Genomic DNA, 19,820 nt, shown 5'->3' on the forward strand with positions numbered 1-19,820 from the left:
ACCGACAACCATGAGTGTCTGAGACGAATAGGCCCAGCTGACCTAAGGAGTAGTTTCTTACCTGTAACTCCAGTTCTGTAGTAGGGGTATCTCTGTGATAGTCATAATTGAATATGCTACTTACCAGTATGCATCTGTTCTTGGCATGTAGGGCTGCTAACATTCATATCTTAGCATTAGATCGCCGCCTAGTGTTGGGTCCGGATGATCGCACATGGTTGTCCTGGAAGAGTCTTCGAAGTATCCTGAGATAGGTGGCTCCTCCCCTGGACTACAGTGCGCATGGGCATCGGCTCCATCCCCAGATTGTTTTTCGCCATTGTGGCAGAAGATGGAGTGAAAAGTGTAAAGGATGTCCATGCTAATGAATAAATACAATAGTATACCTTGGCCTTTTGATAACATATCTGGATGCACTTAACAATCCATCTGGCTATTCCTGCTTTGGAAATAGGGTTGCCTTTGTGTTGTGGTGCGAAGGCAACAAAAAGTTGTTTTGTTTTTCTAAAGGGTTGTGTCCTGTCTATGTAGTACATCAACGCCCTCCGTACATCTAAGGTATGGAGCATTCTTTCCGCCACCGTTTGTGGGTTTTGAAAGAATGCCGGTAAGTCAATAGTTTGGTTGAGATGAAACTGTGACACCACCTTTGGAAGGAATTTGGGGTTAGTGCGTAGCACTACCCTATTTGGATGAATTTGAATGAATGGCTCTTGGATTGTGAGCGCTTGCAGCTCACTAACACGCCTGAGAGACGTAATCGCTATTAGGAAAGCTACTTTCCACGTAAGGAACTGGAGTTCACACGAGTGCAGTGGCTCAAATGGTGGTCCCATCAGTCTGGTGAGAACGACATTGAGGTTCCACACCGGAGCTGGCGGTGTTCTTGGGGGAATGACTCGTTTCAGACCTTCAAGGAAAGCTTTAATGGCAGGCACTCTGAAGACAGAGAGATGCTGCCTGTTTTGAAGATAAGCCGCTATGGCGGATAGATGTATCCGAATGGAAGTGTACGCTAGATTGCACTTGTAAAGATGCAACAGATAGCAAATGATGTTAGGGATAGATGCATCTAGCGGGTTGATGTCATTGGCTGTACAGTAAATGACGAAACGCTTCCATTTTGCAGCATAGCATGCCCTGGTAGTTGGCTTCCTTGCCTCCTTGATGATGTTCATGCATTCTGGAGGTAGGTTAAGGTATCCAAACTCTAGGACTTCAGGAGCCAGATCGCCAGGTTGAGCTGTTGCGGATCTGGATGCTGAATTTCTCCATGGTTCTGCGTCAAAAGACTGGGCGTGAGGCGCAGTCTTTGATGCGGCACCACTGAGAGTTCGAGGAACGTGGTGTACCAAGCCTGGCGCGCCCACGTTGGAGCAACTAGGATGAGAGTCATCGCGTGCTGCCGTAGCTTTCTTGCGACCAGCGGTATCAGAGGGGCTGGCGGAAAAGCGTACGCAAATTTGCCTGACCAGTTCATCCATATCGCATTCCCCTGCGACTGTGGGTGAGGGAACCTGGCGGCAAAGTGTTGGCATTTTGCGTTTTCTTTTGTGGCAAACAGGTCTATCTCCGGATGACCCCACTGCTGGAAGTACGGGTGGAGGACAGATGGGTGTATCTCCCACTCGTGCATTTGATGGCTGTACCTGCTGAGCAGATCCGCCATCTGGTTGTCCTTTCCTGGGAGGTGTTCTGCCATGAGGAAAATGTTCCTCTGAATGGCCCACTTCCACATGCTCTGAGCCAGATGAGACAGCTGTGGCGAGTGGGTGCCTCCCTGCTTTTGAATGTAGTACATCGCAGTCATGTTGTCCGTCCGGACTAACACTACCTTGTTGCACAGATGTACAATGAAGGACTTGATCGCCATGAAGATTGCCATTAGTTCCAAATAGTTGATGTGCATCTTCTGTTGCTGCGTCGTCCATAGTCCCTGCACTGTGTAAGTGAGCAGATGAGCTCCCCATCCCTGGAGAGATGCGTCCGTTGTCAGGATAATCTGCGGCACTGGCTCTTGGAACAGTCGGCCCTTGCAAAGGTTGTGTGGAGTCCACCAATGCAGAGAGTCGTATGCCCGACTGGTAACCAACACTAGGTCTGTCAACTGCCCCTGAGCCTGTGTCCACTGATTCGCTAAGCACTCCTGGAGCGGGCGCATATGTAACCGTGCGTGAGGGACTATGAAGATGCAGGAGGCCATCATGCCTATCAACTGCATGAACACTCTCGCTGGAAGCGAGTGTTGTGGTCTGAACTTCTGGATTAGAGACTGCATGCTGTCTATCCTGACTTGGTTTGGCTGAGCCATGGCCGTCAGGGTATTGATCGTCGCACCAAGGAACTGCCGGACATGTGCCGGCTGTAGATGCGACTTTGGGTAGTTCAGCGAGAAACCTAGATTGTGAAGGAGGTGAATGGTAGTCGACATGTCCGCGGCGCACTGTTGTTCCGACTTGGCTTGAACGAGCCAGTCGTCTAGGTAGGGGTAGACATGGATGTTCTGCCTCCTGAGGTGCGCTGCTACTGTCGCCAGACACTTGGTAAACACCCTTGGGGCTGTGGTGACTCCGAAGGGTAGGACCTTGAACTGGTAATGCTTGCCGTGAATAGTGAACCTGAGGTATTTCCTGTGGGACGGGTGTAGTGGAATGTGGAAATAAGCATCCTTGAGATCTACGGTTGCTAAGAAGTCCCCTTGGTTTAGCAAGGGAAGAATCTGTTGCAGTGTAAGCATATGGAAGTGTTCTGATAGTATGTACAGGTTGAGGGGACGTAGATCTAGAATGGGTCTGAGAGATCCGTCCTTCTTTGGAATAAGGAAGTACAGGGAATATACCCCTTTGCCTTCCTCTCCCACCGGCACGAGCTCGATTGCGCCTTTTTGCAGCATCACCACTACTTCCTGCTGCAATAAGTGCAAGTGCTCTGCGGACATAGGCCTTTGCCTTGGCGGGATGTTGGGTGGAGTGGATTTCAACTCTAGGCAATAACCATACTGGACTAGTTGTCGCACCCACCTGTCTGTGGTGATGTTTCTCCAGACGGGCAGGAACTGCTGCAGTCTCCCCCCGACAGGTGTTAAGTGGTCGGGGGGCAGCGACAGAGAGTCACTGTTTGCTTGGGGTAGAGGAGCGGGAGCTGTTGTTTCCTCTGCCGCGACCTCTGTTGCTGTTATTTCTGTAACCTCCCTTGTTCTGTTTTGTGAACGAGGATTGTGCTCCACCTCTTGAGAACTGAGATTGTTGACCCATTTGTCCTCTGGTGACTCCACGTGCACCTGAGCGACGAAAATTGCTGCCACGAAACTGTTGTGACTGTAGGGCCCCCATGGACTTAGCAGTTTCTGTGTCTTTTTTTATTTTTTCTAGGGTGGTGTCAGCATCTGGACCAAACAGACTATCAGGATTGACTGGCTGATTAAGAATGGTTGTCTGAATATCCGGTTTAAACCCCGAGATGCGGAGCCACGCCTGTCGTCTCAGCATAACGCTAGTGTTGATAGCTCTAGCAGCTGTGTCTGCGGCCTCAAGTGCACACTTGATGGCTGCGTTTGAGATTAGCTTCCCTTCCTCAATAAGCAGTTTGGTGGCTTCTTGGAACTGTGGAGGCAGGTGTTGTATAATCTGGTCTAGGGTGTCATAATGCGCCCTATCGTAACGTGCTAAGAGTGCTTGTGTATTGGCAATGCGCCAAAAGTTCGCGGCCTGTGCAGCTACTCTTTTGCCCCCTGCCTCTAGCACTTTGGACTCCTTATCCGGGGGAGGAGCTTCACCCGTCGTCTGGGAGTTGGCACGTTTCCTGGCATTGGCGACCACAAGAGAGTCCAGTGGCAACTGTCCCCGAATGTATGCGGGGTCTGCAGGTGCAGGTCTGTACTTCTTTTCAATACGTGGATTGACCACTCGTGCTCTGGTAGGCTCCTTAAATATGTCCCCAGCATGCTTGAGGACTCCTTTAAGCATAGGCAGCGTCTTTACTGTCCTTTCAGAGACTGAAAATGTGTCGAAAAGGAAGTCTTCCTCTACCGGGTCAGCATGCATGTCCACATCATGATTGGCTGCCGCCCTCTCAATTAGTGCATGAAACCCTGCTGAATCCTCTGTTGGGGATGCACGTGCATTAAAAAGCTGCGGGTCATGCCCCACACTTTGGGTGCCCTGGTCACCAGTGTCATCAAATGAATCCGGTTGTGCATCTGGTTCATTGATAGGGAAATTGTATTGCTCGTCCTCATCATACCCCTCACCCGCAGAGTGTTCTGGTGAGGGAGTGGGGCTCCGTCTCGGAGGAGGCTGGATTGGTTCCATGAGGCCTGAAGCGTCAAGGGGCACCCTTTTCTTCTTCAGTGGGATGACATATGAGTCCACTGTGATTTTTCTCTTATAGAGGGTCAATTTGCCTGTGTCAGCGTCGATGAAATGCTCTGAATCATCCTCTGATTCGAGTACCCGACGTGGAAGTGGGCCAGCCGTTGAAGAAACCGTCTTCTTTGGTGCCGATTTGGTGGAAAAGGCTTTCGGCGCCTCTTTCGGCGGCAAAATAAAGAGAAGTTTGCTGGAAGGCTTTGCTGGATTGTCCTTTTGCGCCTGCGGCGATGATATCGGAGCCGACGCAGCAGAGGCCTTCTCCCTGATTCTCTGTAGTGATTCGGCGATGGGGGACGTCTCACTCACAGTGGGTTTTGGCGCCGACGAGGATGTCTTGACCTTTCCCTCGGATCCGACGTCTTTGTGGGCCTTGTGCGCTTTGGACGCGGATCCCGCTGTCACCGACCCCGATTCCTGGGACCGGTGCGCAGACGTGCCAGTCTTCGATCCGTGCGCCTGCGTAGCCTCCGTGGAGCTGGCTTTGGCGTGCTTGGACGGCGGCGCAGCTGTTGACCCGTGCCGACCATCTTTCTTAGAGGACCCCATCTCTGGCGTCGATTTCGATTTTGCAGCAGCGGAATCGACGGACTTCTTCGACTTCTGCGGACCGGAGGTCGACGGAGTCGATGGAGTAGCGGGTACAGTCGTTTTCGCCGGTACGGCAGCCATCTTAGGGACACTCGAGTCCTTAAGTTTCGTTTTCGTTTTCGGGTCGGCCATCTTAGATGTAGTCGATCCCGATGGTTTCGGTTTCGATACAGTCTGCTCAGCAAGTAAGTCCGTGGCCGGGCCAGAAGGCGGGGCTGTGGCTTGCGGCACTGGGTCTTGGATAAGGCCTACAGGCGATCCCGTGACCCGGTCGGTATCCTCGTAACCTTCGGGGCAGAGCTCGTCCCCTGAGCTATCTGCCGCGGCCCCATAAATCTCTTCGTCGTCTCCTACCTCGTCGACGTATTCAAGGCCTTGACCCACGACTCCGTCGTCGTCTACCGGATCCGCCTCGACCTCCGTCTCGGGTGGGGAGATTTGAAGATGATGACCCTGGTCCTCTTCTTCTTGGTCGCCGAAGATGTTTTCCGGATCCGGGGCCGCTTGTCTAGCTTCCATGCGCACCGCGCGCCGAAGCTTGAGAGTCTTCTTAGACCGGAACTGTGCACAGGCCTTGCACTTGCCGTCGTCGTGGTCAGGCGAAAGGCATTTGTTACAGACGGGGTGTAGATCGATGTGTGGGTACTTGGACCCACAGAGCGGGCAGTACTTAAACGGGCTCCGCTCCATGTTCAGAAAAGTTTTGCAGTCGTGTCGCGATGAGAAGGCCTCAAAGTCCGAAGAGCGAAAGAAAACTCCGCTTATTCCGGCTCCAAGAGACGGAAGACTCGAGACCGTGCGCAGACAATACCGACGCAAAAAAAGCGAGGCCTTTTGGCCGCTAAAAGTTAGTTTTTCTCGGTTTCGACAGAAAGACGTCGAGACCACATCCGAACCCAATGGCGGAAAAAAACAATCTGGGGATGGAGCCGATGCCCATGCGCACTGTAGTCCAGGGGAGGAGCCACCTATCTCAGGATACTTCGAAGACTCTTCCAGGACAACAATGTGCGATCATCCGGACCCAACACTAGGCGGCGATCTAATGCTAAGATATGAATTTAGCAGCCCACATGCCTCGAACCTGTTAATAGTCCCGCCCATGTGCGGGGACCCCGGAGCAATCAAAATAGTCTCTTAAGTTGTCTTCTTCTGCAGTCCTGCATAGACACTTAAGAGATAATGAAAGAAAAATAATTCAGCCTGACATTAACAAGGCTACATTGGCCAGCACTTCATCCTGAAGTGAAAAAGGATAGCCAACTAATATTATAAATTTACACATTTTACAGAGTTTCACACAGAGAAACTCCCCTCACAAAAATCCTTTGTCGTGATAGAGAGGAAGGGTTGGACAGACAAGCCTCATAGGCTGCCATTATGTGTCTGGAAAAGAGATACCGTGCCTTTAAAGAAGAGACCCTCGGTATCCCATGATGCACAGCCAAAGGCAAGTTACTTTCAGTTTTTTTTTTTAAGTCTCTTAAAGCCAGGCCTGTAGCATCCAGGAAAACTACGTTTCTTCCACCGGGGAGGAGGGTGGGTCGCTTATGACTATCACAGAGATACCCCTACTACAGAACTGGAGTTACAGGAAATAAACTACTCCTGTTGTAGGGGATCTCTGTGTATAGTCATTATCTGTGACTAGAATGGCAAGCCCATCCCTAACAACCAAACCCAGCGGTGGAAGAAAAACAAGAAGAAAAATCCTACTGAGCAAATAAATTCCTCAGCGAAGCCTGCCCAACTTGCGCATCTGTCCTGGCATCAGAATCCAGGCAGTAATGTTTAGCAAAGGTGTGGACAGATTTCCACGTAGCCGCCCTACAGATGTCTGCAATGGGAACGTTATGCAGCAAAGCCACTGTAGCCGCTTTGCCTCTAGTTGAATGAGCCTTAGGCTTACCCCCTAGTCTGGTTAGCCTTTTGGTAACATAGTTGTATACAGGACTCAATCCACCTAGATATGGACTGTTTGGAGATGGCAAGACCAGTCCTGACTGAACCGCAATTAACAAACAACTAATCTGACCTACGAATGTCTTAGGTCTTATCTAAGTAGAATTTCAACACCCGTCTCACATCCAGTGAATGAAGGGACCTCTCCGCCGGAGAGGAAGGATGTTGAAAAAACGTAGGTAACGTGATAGTCTGGCTGACATGGAAATCAGATATCACTTTAGGGAGAAACTTAGGGTGAGTCCTCAAGACAACCTTGGAAGCATGAAATACAGTACAGGGCTCCTGACAACACAGAGCCTGAATCTCACTCACCCTACGAGCCGATGTTATAGCCACAAGGAAAGCCGCCTTCCAGGACAAATGATGTAAAGAAGTCTTATGAATAGGCTCAAAAGGCTCCTTCATCAACCTTGACAGCACCACATTCAGCTCCCACGAAGGCGAAGGACGCCCAACAGGGGGAAATACCTTCTTCAAACCCTCCAAAAAATCTTTAATTACAGGTATCTGGAAAAAGGATGTTTGTGAAGGGCATTTTCTATATGCAGTTAATGCTGTGAGGTGAACCTTAATGGAATGGAAATTAAAGCCAGATTTAGCTAAATGCAGTAGGTATGGAAGGATGACATCTTCCTTGCAGGAGGTAGGGTCAGCATTCTTGGATGTGCACTAAATGCAGAAACTCTTCCACTTGTAGGCATTGAAGGTCCTGGGGGATGGTCTTAGCCTATGAGTATTTCCATGCAGTTGTCAGGCAGGTTCAAGTATGCATTCTGTACTATCTCAGGAGCTATGCCGCCAAACTCAACGATGAGAGGTTGGGGTGCACCATCTGCCCCAGAACTTCGTTAGAAGGTCCGGCCAACATGGGAACTGCAGATGGGGGTTGGAGACCGGTGGAGCAGGTCTGTGAACCACCACTGTCGAGGCCACCCCGGAGCAATGAGGATCATCCGTGCTCTGGATTGAGACAGCATGATTAGCACTGCTGGAATCAGGGGACTGGGCGGAAAAGCGTACAGAAAGCTGTTCGACCAGCTGATCCATAGTGCATTCCCCAGAGTCCCCGGTTGGTAAAACCTGGAGGCGAAGTCTCGGCATTTGCTGTAGTCCGCGGTGGCGAACAGATCTATTTCTGGAGTGCCCCATCTTGCGAAGAGGTTTGCTAGCACCTCGTAGTTTAAGACCCACTCGTCGTTTTCCTTAACGAGCCTGCTGAGTGCGTCTGCCTGAGCATTCTGCACACCTGGTAGATGGGTAGCCGTTATAGTCAGTCCCCTGGCTAGCAGCCGGTGCCAGATCGCTTGTGCTTCCTGAGACAGTGTGTGCGATCGAGCCCAACCTGCTTGTTGAGGTAATACATTGTGGTCGTGTTGTCCGTCTGTACAAGCAGGGAGCTGGTCCGGAAGGACGGATGAAAGGCTTTCAGAGCCAAATGAACAGCTCTGAGTACCAGAAAATTGATGTGATACGTGGACTCCGCCCGGGACCACGTTCCTTGGATATGTAGATGGTCCAAATGCGCTCCCCAGCCCTGGAGAGAAGCACCCGTCACAATGGTCTGTATTGGAGTGTCCTTGTGGAATGGAACCCCTTTGAGGAGATTCTCTGCTGAACACCACCACTTCAGGGACTGCTGAGCGTGCTGAGACAGTCAGATCCTGTCATCCCATCTCCCTAATTTCTGGTCCCATTGATACTCCAGACATTCCTGCAGCGGTCTCATGTGGAGGCGTGCGTGTGGTGTGAGGAAGATGCAAGAGGCCATCGACCCCAGGTGAGAAGACACTGCGCCCTCACTGTCGTTGATGGAACGGACATGAGAGTCTGAGCCTTCCGAAGGATCGATAAGCATCGCTCCTCCGAAGGACACATGCTTGCTGTGAGAGAATCGTGGAGGCTCCCAAGTACTGCAGACAATGAACAGGAGTCGGGACAGACTTGGACATGTTGATGTGCAGACTCACTTGGCTCAACAGAACAGCCGTCCTGTTGAAATCCAATTGACCTTCCTGGAAGGTTGAGGCTTTGATCAACCAGTCGTCCAGATACGGGTAGACAAACACCTTGTTCTTCCTCAGGTGTGCTACCACCACTGCCATGCACTTCAAAAACGTCCTGGGTGCAGACTTCAGACCAAACGGTAGTACGGTGTACTGATAGTGATTGGTGACGACTAGGAAGCGCAGTAACTTCCGATGTTTCTGTGCAATGGGCACGTGGAAGTACGCATCCTGCAGTTCTATTGTGCAAAGTCAGTCTCCTCGATGCAGCCGAGGATAAATCTGGTGCAAGGACGGCATGCAAAATTTCTCTCTGCGAATCCATTTGTTTTGCTTGTCGCAAAACCAGAATGGGCCTGAACTCGATTTGGTCTTTTTTGCGCACAAGAAAGAACCTTGAATATAGACCCTTTCCCTTTTGAGACAGAAGGACGTCTATCGCCCTTTTTCGTAACAAGTTATCTGCCTCCGCTTGGAGTTCGCGCAGCAGGTATTGTGAGCGAACCTGTGGGATATCTGGAGGAGGGCTCAGAAAATGTAGACTGTATCCATTGCAAACAATATTCAGCACCCACTTGTCTGGAGTAATTTTTCTCTACTCTGCCAGGTACTTCTGAATGCTTCCCCCACCAGAGTGGGTAAAAGAAGAGGGGGACGTAATCCCTCAGGGCTTAGACCCAGCCGGGCCCTTATTCCCCGATGTGGACTGCTGGTTGCCTCTGCCCCTGTGAAAGGGCTGCCTCTGATATTGTTGTTGCTTCTGCTGCTGTTGCCCAGCTTGGCGACCCTGCCCGCGCTGGAATCGCTGGGAGAAGTAGCGCTGTTGGTAGGGACGGAAAGACTTCCGCTGTTCCTTTGGCTTCTCCAAGCCCACAGCCTTGAGCTTTTCAACTTCCGCCTTCATGCTGGCCATTTCCTTGTCCGCCTGGGTCCCGAAGAGGGTGGAACCCGAAAAGGGCAAGTTGGCAATCCACCGTTGAGCCTCCGGTTTCAGGGAGGTAAGTCGCAACCAAGAATGGTGTCTCAAATTCACCCTGTGACAGTACCCATGAGCAGCCAGGAGAGAGGTGTCTGCAGCCGCGCTGATTTGATTGAAAACCATCATGCCTTCATTCAAGATCTCTTGAAAATCTTCGCTTCTGTCCCTCGGGAGTAGTTCAATGAACTGTTGGGAGAGACTCCCATAACGAACGGTCGTCCCAGAAGCGCAGTTGAACTTGCTGCTTTCATGGAAGTGGCTGCTGTACTGCAGACCTTCCTTCCCGCCAAATCCATCTTCTGGCTCTCCTTGTGTCGAGAGGGACCGTGGACGAAGGGGCAGTAGAATGTTGCTTCTTGGCCGCTGTCACAATGACCGAATCAGGGGCAGGATCCGTTCTCAGGAATGCAGGGTCCGAATCTGGGGGCCCGTATTTCTTCTGAAGTCAAGATGGAGCAGACTTCACAGAGGCAGGCGTCAGGAACAGCTCCATGGCCGGTTCCTCCAAACCAGGCACCAAAGGCAGCAACGGACGAGAGAGGTGCTTCATTGCAGTGTTTCGGAGATGACAGAGGTGGAAGGGGTAGGCACCGTCCGTGCTATCCCCAGTTTCGCTGCTCCCCTCAACAGCACGTCCTGAAACGTAGCAATATCATCAACTGGCGAAACTCTCGCAGGCGGAGAGTCTGACAATGTAGGCGGGTACCTCCTGTCACTAGAAGAGTCCGTGTCCCTTGTATACCTGGATCGCGGACCTCTACAACGACTAGGTCGTGATCTGGTCGAAGATATGTTCCCACTGTGAGAGCGGTGTCTCGTCCGGGATCGTGACCTCGTCAACCTTCCCCTCAGCGCCGACCTTCCCCTGAGCGCAGACCTTCCCCTGAGCGCAGACCTTCCCCTGAGCGCAGACCTTCCCCTGAGCGCAGACCTTCCCCTGAGCGCAGACCTTCCACTCGATGGCGAAGGGCTGTGTCGCCTCGACGGCGAGCGCCAATGTCTTCGGGACTCAGCACGACGACGACGGTGTGTCGACGTCTGTGAAGTCCGACGTCGACCTTGTCTGAGGTCTCGACGTCCTTCCCCTCGACGCCGAACGTCGCGGCGCTTCGACCCAGAGCCCTGGGTCGATGGGGAGCATATTGTCATACCTCTCGACGCAGACGTCGTAGCCATCGACAGGGACCGGTGCAGTTTCTGGGTCTTCTCTTGACTGAGGAGCCCCCCCAGAGGCCGATACACAGGCAGAGAACATAAAAAGAGTTCCTCCATGCCCAGAGGCCTCACCTGCATCCGGATGTCTTCTCTGCTCCAGGCCTTGAAGACGGATCTTCTCCTTGTCACACAGGGTCCTCCTGGAGAAAGATGGCAAATTTTACAGGAGTCAGGTACATGTGTAGATGGAAGACAGAGTATACATACTCTGAGGGTCTGACTTGGCCTTCTTCCTACCATACTCAGGCCAAAAATGAGTGGTTTAGCAGGACAAAAAGGACAGCAAAAGGAAGAGAAAGGCCCCAGACGTAGAGTGAAACACTTAATATCACAAAAAAGCTCCACAAATTGAGGTTATACCAATAAAGGTAGGGCTTAATGCTCCAGGGTGTTGCTAGCAGGAGCCGGAAAAAAAGAACTGAAAGTAACTTGTCTTTGGCTGTGCATCATGGGATACAGAGGGTCTCTGGAGGGTTCCTTAAAGGCACGGTATCCCTTTTCCAGACATAATGGCAGCCTATGAGGCTTGTCTGTCCAACCCTTCCTCTCCATCATGACAAAGGATTTTTGTGAACGGGAGTTTCTCTATGTGTGAAACTCTGTAAACTGTGTAAATTTATAATGTTAGTTGGCTATCCTTTTTCAAATCAGGATGAAGTGCTGGCCAATGTAGCCTTGTTAGAGTCAGGCTGCATTATTTGTCTTTCATTTTCTCTTCAGTGTCTATGCAGGACTGCAGAAGACCACTTAAGAGACTATTTTGATTGCTCCGGGGATCTCCGCACATGGGCGGGACTATTCACAGATTGACTATACACACAGATCCCCTACTACAGAACCATTCTGCACCGCAAGCCCCTGCCTGGGTTCCTGAGAACAGACTGTGCTTCCATGCTCCCAGGACCCTTACAAACCAAGCCCCTTTTGGGAGTGACTAGACTTGTCCCCCAAGTACCCCATTGCAGCCTGATTCTAGCCCCCCCTTCCTCAGTGTGCGTAAAGCTTCCAACCAGGCCAGCACCTCTGCACCCGGACTCTCTAGGGCAGGTAAAGACTAACTGCTGGTAGTTCTTTGGACCATGTCCCCCTACCACCTTAAGTCCTGAACGGGACCCCCAGAAACCTCTTGCAAGTAACTGTATGTAGTAGTAGTACGTGTCTAAGTTATTGCCTTTGAGTAAAACAAAACGCTCAGCACTACTCTGGCACGCCAAAACCACTCGCTCACAATACTACAAAAGAGAGCATATGGGTTTGTTACTTGTGCCTCTGTAAACCATTATGAGTTGCCTGAACTCTGCACAGTGTATCTAGTTTTGGTGTACAATATAGAGCCACCTCCTTACAAACTGCCTTTATGGAGAGTTCCTTAGCTAGCAACCATGATCAGATTTTCTGAGCATTCTGCAACAATGGTCTTGGCCTGGGGCCACCTTGCTTGTTGAAGCTGTGTATTGTGGTGGCAATGTCACTGTGCTCCAAGATGACAAAGGTGGTTGGAATGCTTGACATCTTGGCAGAGTGCTTGGAGCTAGAAAAAACAGATATGATAAGAACTGTCTTTTGGAGTCCACAAGTGTTGAACGCCCAAAGTGAGTGCCCCAACTACATTAATAAGACATCCGTCACAATTATCTTGGTAGGAAGATCTTGTTGAAATGAAACACCCTGCATTAGGTGGTTTGCCTTGTACCACCAAGCTGCCGACTGCACGGTCTTGCTGTTGGGAGTCAAGTTTGTTTTTCATCCCTGATCTTCCCCCTCTGGATCAAATGATCCGTCAAACATTGCTGGAGTGGCCTCATGTGAAGTCTTGTATTTGGCACAATTGCAATTCATGAAACCACTGAACCAAACAGTGATGAAATAGGACTCACAGTCCGATTTGGACACCTCTTCAGGCGCTGACACACTTTCCAGAGGGTTGAAACTCAGCACTCCAAAGGCAAAACTTTCATATTTTGTGTATGGAGCTGCTCCCCAAGTAGTCAGGGTCTCAACTAGTCAGGGTCTCAACTAGTCAGGGTCTCAACTAGTCAGGGTCTCAACTAGTCAGGGTCTCAACTAGTCAGGGTCTCAACTAGTCAGGGTCTCAACTAGTCAGGGTCTCAACTAGTCAGGGTCTCAACTAGTCAGGGTCTCAACTAGTCAGGGTCTCAACCGAAGTTAGTATTGCCTTCTGGTAACTGATACATAATCGTAATCAATGAAGGAGTGACAGTCATTTGGAGCTCTTCCTTTGATTGGAGTACTAGTTTTGACACACAAACATTCCAAGTATAGATACATAGAAATCGGGTTATTGGTTGTTGCTTGAGAAGTGTCCTCACCCCTACAATCACAATCCTGGTCAGGCGTTTGGACATTATAAACACATTACTGATAAACTGAAAAATGTGTTCTTGGCAAGCAGACCACACAGACTTGATGGGGGTACGAAGAAGTACTTCAAGTGAGAAAGCATAGTGACTAGAAAAATTACTGGAATAGTCAGAAAAGCCTGAAAACATTTCAAGTGATGAAAAACACGGAATGAAAAATTACAAAACTGACTAAAAAAGCTGTTGAAATTGTGTAATAGCTGCTAGTGTTACTACATTCCACTCTTGTGCCCTTTAAAATTGAACTGACTTTGGAATTCTTAAAGGTACACATGGCCTTTGTTTCCGTTGCGCTAATGTAACATATGTCAGACGCCCGTTTACCCACATTCAACAAACCTTTTAGCACTGATTTAGGATAAGGGTGCTGCAATGTACATGTGTAGAGCTATTTTTTGTGGTGGTATATGTAAATTCACCCTAAATAGGCTATTTAGAGGTGCATTCCTTACACTTAAGTTAATTTTTTGCATCCTCTTTGGGATGAATTATGTTACAGGGTCCCTTGAAGGCTGAGGAAAGGAGCCAACAGTTCACTTTATCCATGCATTCCTTTATCAACTACTAGTGCAGCCTGCCAAGAATGGAGCTTAAATTTACAAGAAAAAGTACACCAACATAAAGCCATGACCTCATCTAAGATGAAAGTTACTGCATACACTGACATTTGGTCTACCATTCATGTATGGAGCACCAGTAGCATTTGAGGAAAATACAGCTTCGCTGCAAGTATATATTCATTGGTAACATCTTTTACATCAGCAGCATGATAAACCACCAATCAGGGTTTCAATAGTTTACCTCTGAAAATCGATCAAAATTAGACAGGTCTTCCTCTGAATCGTCCTCCCAGTCTTTCCAATTGTTGAAATCCACACTTAGCCAGTTCAGCTGCATAAACACAAAACATGTTACTTAGCTTGAGGGGAGAGCAAAACTATGCAATTGTTTCAGAGGTCTTATGGTAAAGCTGTGGGTGAGAAGAATGTACGACTACGCTAGTATTCTTGATTAAAAAAAACAAAAAAACACAGTGCCCATGTATACAGTTACTCTACCCCCCCTCCCCCAACTGCTTTCCGAAGAGAAAGGAAAGCTGTTTCAGTGGTAACCAGTGGGTGCTTCCAAGGAGGCATCAACCCTATGGCTCCACTAGTTCCTTTTGTGTTGGGGGGGATGGGGGGTGGGGGGGGGGGGGGGGGGGGGGGGGGAGGAGAGAGATCTGACAGTACCAGTTACGTTTGAGGAATGTTGGGGAAAATGGAACTTACTTTGAAGAGACTGCCTTAGCATTTACAACTCTGAAAACCACATGGGGTGATCTAGCCATCTATCAGAGACAACAGAGAACTTGGACTTAAAATGGATGACATTAGAAGCACCGTGGGCAGTAAGGAGGCACAGACAAAGACAGGAAGCAGAACAGACTGCCTGAAAGGAGTAGTTTCTTACCTGTAACAAATAGTTTTCTTACCTGTCGGTGTAGTTTTTTTTCTGGATTCACTATGCTGTGCATTATTCCGCTGTCTTGTGGTTGGGTCCGGATTCGTAGTCTTTTCTTTCTTTTTTTTTTTTAGCCCAGGTGGGCGTCGGCGTCACACCTCCTTGGGTGCATTTCCGGTGACGTCGGCATGCTTCCTGCGGAAGCTCCCACTCTTGGGCGCCATCTTCGGGTTCTTTTTTTCCGTGTTTCTTTCGTTTCCGAAGTAATGGCAATGTTCTATTTAGGTGATAATTTACCGCTTTGTACTCTTAAAGTCCTTTCTTTTTTAACCACCTCTTCTCTCTCCAGCCTCATCTTTCTGGCGGAGGTGGGTGGGTTCGCTAGTGAATCCAGAAAGATCTTCAAGCTGCAAAACTACATCGACAGGTAAGAAAACTATTCGTTTTGCAGCGTGAATCTTTCTAGATTCACTATGCTGTGCATAGATTTTGTAGCGGTTTCTCATCTCTGTGGCGGCTGGGTGTAAGATGAGCGTTGGTTATTGAATATGTGCTGGAGCACCTTTTGTCCGACTTGTGCTTCCTTGTTCATCTGTATATCCACACAGTAGTGCTTCGTGAACGTGTGCACCGAAGCCCATGTTGCCGCCAGGCATATGTCCTCTATGGGTGTGTTAGCCAGGAAGGCTATTGTAGCACCCTTTTTCCTAGTGGAGTGGGCACGTGTCCCTTCTGCTAGCTCTTGTCCTGCACGTTTGTGGCAGAGTTGAATTGTCTGTGCGATCCACCGTGCAAGTCTTTTTGGTTACTGCCTTTCCCATGAAACTGTTGGCGAATGCCACGAAGAACTGTTTTGATTTCCTGTGTCCCTTCGTCCTCTCAATGTAGTGCATGACTGCCCTTCTGGCGTCCAGGGTGTGCAGAGCCCGCTCTTCGCTAGTAGTTTGTTTTTGGAAAAAACTCGGTATCTGTATAGACTGGTTCATGTGGAATTTGGATACCACCTTCGGCATGAAGTGTGGGTCAGTCCTCATCACAACCCTATCATTGTGTATTTGTATGTAGGGTTCTTGTAGCGTTAGCGCCTGAAGTTCGCTTACTCTTCGTAAGGATGTTATTGCAACCAGGAAAGCTGTTTTCATAGTTCGCATCTTTAGGGAGGCCTTGTGAAGTGGTTTAAAAGGTTCCTTCATGAGTTCCATTAGGACTATGTTTAAGTTCCATGCAGGTGGCGGCACCCGCTTGGGTGGTGCGATCCTTTTCGCCCCTTCTAGGAATCTTTTCACCACCTGTGATGTGAAGAAACTCCTGCACGTTTCTCCCCTTGTGTAGGCGACTATCGCTGCCAAGTGAACTCTTAACGAGGATGAGCTAAGGTTCTTTTCCAGCAAGTGTGTCAGGTACTTTAGCACTGTGGAGTCCTTCATTTTATTGTGAAGTCTTTCTTTCCTGCACCACATTGTGAATCTTTTCCATTTCGCAACGTAGCACTTCCGAGTGCTGGGCCTTCGTGCCTCCCGAAGGACCCTCAGGGTGCTTTCTGGTAATCTCAAATGTGCAAACTATGTCCTCAGGAGCCACGCTACTAGGCTCAGGCTCTCTGGCTCTGGGTGTAGCACCTCTCCGTTCTGCATGGAGAGTAGGTCTTTCCTCCTGCCGAATCTGTGGGGTGCACACTGTCATCTCCATGATCTGCGAGTACCATAGATAGAGATAATTACACCAGTGCACATCCCTACTAGTTACTCTTATCCAATTGAGTTTCAATTCAATTACTTCAATGGTTCAATTTTCTTCAAATCCACACAAGTACAAAGTCCATTAGTTCTTAAAGTTCTTATTTATTGATTACTTTCTTGCCACATCGTCACAGCCAACGCGCGTTTCGCCCTTAAATAGTGAATGTGAAAGTTGTTCTCAGCAAGGCGTCTCTCTTCCGCGTTAGTCCTGCAAGACTAACGCGGAAGAGAGACGCCTTGCTGAGACGTGACCGGTTTCGCTATGGAACTTATCATGGCTCCCTCAATCCTCTATTGAATTATATACCACCGAGTGACAAATGGATTTAGATATACAAGAAACTTATGGAACAATTTTCACATTCACTATTTAAGGCTTTAAGGACCAATGATTAAGGATTTTACGTCTTTTATTGATTTATATGAAAACACGCCACTCACCATACTATTTTGCTTTGCCTTGAAAAAGCCCGCAGAGGGCGAAACGCGCGTCGGCTGTGACGATGTGGCAAGAAAGTAATCAATAAATAAGAACTTTAAGAACTAATGGACTTTGTACTTGTGTGGATTTGAAGAAAATTGAACCATTGAAGTGATTGAATTGAAACTCAATTGGATAAGAGTAACTAGTAGGGATGTGCACTGGTGTAATTATCTCTATCTATGGTTCATGAAATTCTACTACACCTTCTGTGGGTAGATTATCGTGACGGAAATTGCTTAAGGGTGAATAAGCATCCTATCAGTTGGGCACTCCCAAATTGAGAATTTTTGTGTTACTGGACAAATCAATACTATGGGAAAAATGCAATATTGATGTGCTGATCATAGTAGCAAATTCACCCTGTCTTTTTGTTGATCTGCGAGTACCATGTCTGCCTGGCCCACTGTGGCGCGACCAGTATCAGGGTCATGTTGCTCGCTCTGCACTTGCTCAGCACTCTGTGCATCAGTGGTATCGGGGGAAAGGCGTAAGCTAATGTCCCGGACCAATCTATCCAGAGGGCATTCCCCAGTGACCCCTCCTCGGGCTGTCTGGATGCGAAGTTTTGGCATTTTGCATTCCGGCGTGTGGCAAACAGGTCCACTGATAGTGTTCCCCATCTGTCGAACAGCCACTTTGTCTCCTGAGCATTGAGCTCCCACTCGTGGGATGCCGATGTCTGTCTGCTGAGCCAATCTGCCTGTATGTTGTCCTTCCCTGGTAGGTGTATGGCTAGCAGGTCTATTTTGAGAGGGATGGCCCATCTCCATATCTCCTGCGTCAGCGTTGAGAGCGGGGCTGACTGTGTGCCCCCCTGCTTGTTGATGTAGAACATCGCGGTGGTGTTGTCTGTCTGTAGCAGCACCTTGTGTTTGTACAGTCTTGTTTGGAAAGCTTTCAGTGCAAGGAAAATTGTCTTCAACTCTAGGTAATTGATGTGCCTTGTCGCATCTGTTGGCGTCCACAGTCCCCTCACCTTGAGCTCCTCCATGTGAGCGCCCCATCCCTTCAGGGATGCGTCTGTGGTGATGGTCACTGTTGGCGTTGGGGGTGTGAAGAGGCTTTCCCCTTATGTTCTCCATGGTCCACCATGTCATCTCCTTCTGCACTGCGTGTGTTACAACCACTAGATCCTCCCAACTGCCTGTAGCTTGTGACCATTGCTCCTGTAGCCATTCTTGAATGGGTCTCATGTGGAGACGTACATTGGGTACCAGGTGGATGCATGATGCCATCATCCCCATGACCTTGCTCGCAGTCCTCACTGTCCGAGCTTGTCTCTTCCGGTAGAGGCGAGTTTCCTTCACCAGCGCCCACGCCCTCTTTTCGCTGGGGAACACCTTGCCCTGTAAGGGGTTGATCTGTGCTCCCAGGAAGATCTTCACTGGTTACGGCTCCATTGATGATTTCTTCCAATGGATGGAGAACCCCAGGCTTATGAACGTGCTCGTCACTGTATGTGCGTGCTGCTTGCATTTCTGGTATGAATTTGCTTTCACCAGCCAGTCGTCCAGGTAATGGTATACGTGTATTCCTTGCCTTCGTAGGTGCGCTGCGACTGCTGCGAGGCACTTTGTGAATACCCTTGGTGCAGACTTTAGCCCGAAGGCTAGTGTCGTGAACTGGTAGTGGCTTTCTCCGATGGTGAACCTGAGCATATGCTTTCTGTTCATTGGGATGTGCAGGTAGGCGTCTTTGAGGTCTATTGTGACCATGAAGTCCCCGATCTGCAATTGCGGGAGCACCTCTTGCAGGGAGGTCATTTTGAATTTTTGCGTTCTTATGAATTTGTTCAGGAACCTTAGGTCCAGAATGGGTCTCATTGTCTCGTCTACCTTTGGCACCAGGAAGTACGTTGAGTATATTCCTGTGTTTCTTTCCTTGAAGGGCCTGCTTCCGCAGGAGTTCCTTTGCCTCTTCCTGAAGACACTCTAGCTGTTTGCTTGCTAGTTGTTTTCTCTTTGGTTTTCTGCTTATTGGCCTCCCCTCCAACTCTATGCAGTAACAGAATTGGATGATGTTGAGGATCCATTTGTCTGATGTTATTTTTCTCCACTCCTGGAGGTAAAATCCTAACCTTCCTCCCACTGGTGTTATGTGGTCGTAGATGTCTAGCTTGTCTTGATCCCTCTGTACGTGCTGCCCCCTGGGATCTTTTCTGTGGGTGGGCACACAGAGTTTTTTTAAGTCACTTAGAAGCGGGCTGCTGTCCCCCTCTTCTATTCTGGCCACGTCCATTTCCTCTCCCTCGAAAGGACTGGCCTCTTTGGTGGTATCGCCAGGACTGCTTCTGCTGAACCTGCTGGGCCTGCGAATCTGTCTGGTGCGTTTGTTGGAAAGCCTGGTGTGATGTACCTGGCTGGTTTCCACTTCTCCCGCCAGGCCTCCGTGACGGTGTGCCCCTCTTGCTGCCTCTGAACTGCAATGCTCCCATGGACCTTGCTGTTTCGTTATCTTTCTTCAGTTGGCTGAGCTTCTCATAAACTGTTGTTCCGAAAAGCGTGTCGCCGTTGAACGGTGTGTTCAGAATGCTGTGTTGCACCTCTGGTTTGAAACCTGAGATCCTTAGCCAGGCGTGTCTTCTTTCAGTGACACCCATCATCATGAGCCTGCTGGAGGTGTCTGCTCCATCCAGGGCGGTCTTAAGGCAACA

The 19,820-nt window shown here is 49.4% G+C and overlaps 1 protein-coding gene across 3 annotated transcripts in view; it reads right to left on the bottom strand.

The window, feature by feature from the left end:
* Positions 1-19,820, bottom strand: part of PTGES3 (prostaglandin E synthase 3) — a 207,892-nt gene that overhangs the window by 82,019 nt on the left and 106,053 nt on the right. For 2 of the 3 annotated variants that reach the window (XM_078689016.1, XM_078689017.1), the window contains exon 5: positions 14,303-14,392. In XM_078689016.1, coding sequence (XP_078545142.1) covers positions 14,303-14,392 — 90 coding nt within the window. Of the gene's footprint in view, positions 1-12,842; positions 13,121-13,265; positions 14,393-19,820 lie in introns of those variants that run through there. The other variant, XR_013610962.1, reaches the window with a different exon arrangement.

This window comes from Lissotriton helveticus, chromosome 1_1 (genome assembly GCF_964261635.1).
Source record: "Lissotriton helveticus chromosome 1_1, aLisHel1.1, whole genome shotgun sequence".
In the NCBI taxonomy this organism is placed as follows: domain Eukaryota; kingdom Metazoa; phylum Chordata; class Amphibia; order Caudata; family Salamandridae; genus Lissotriton; species Lissotriton helveticus.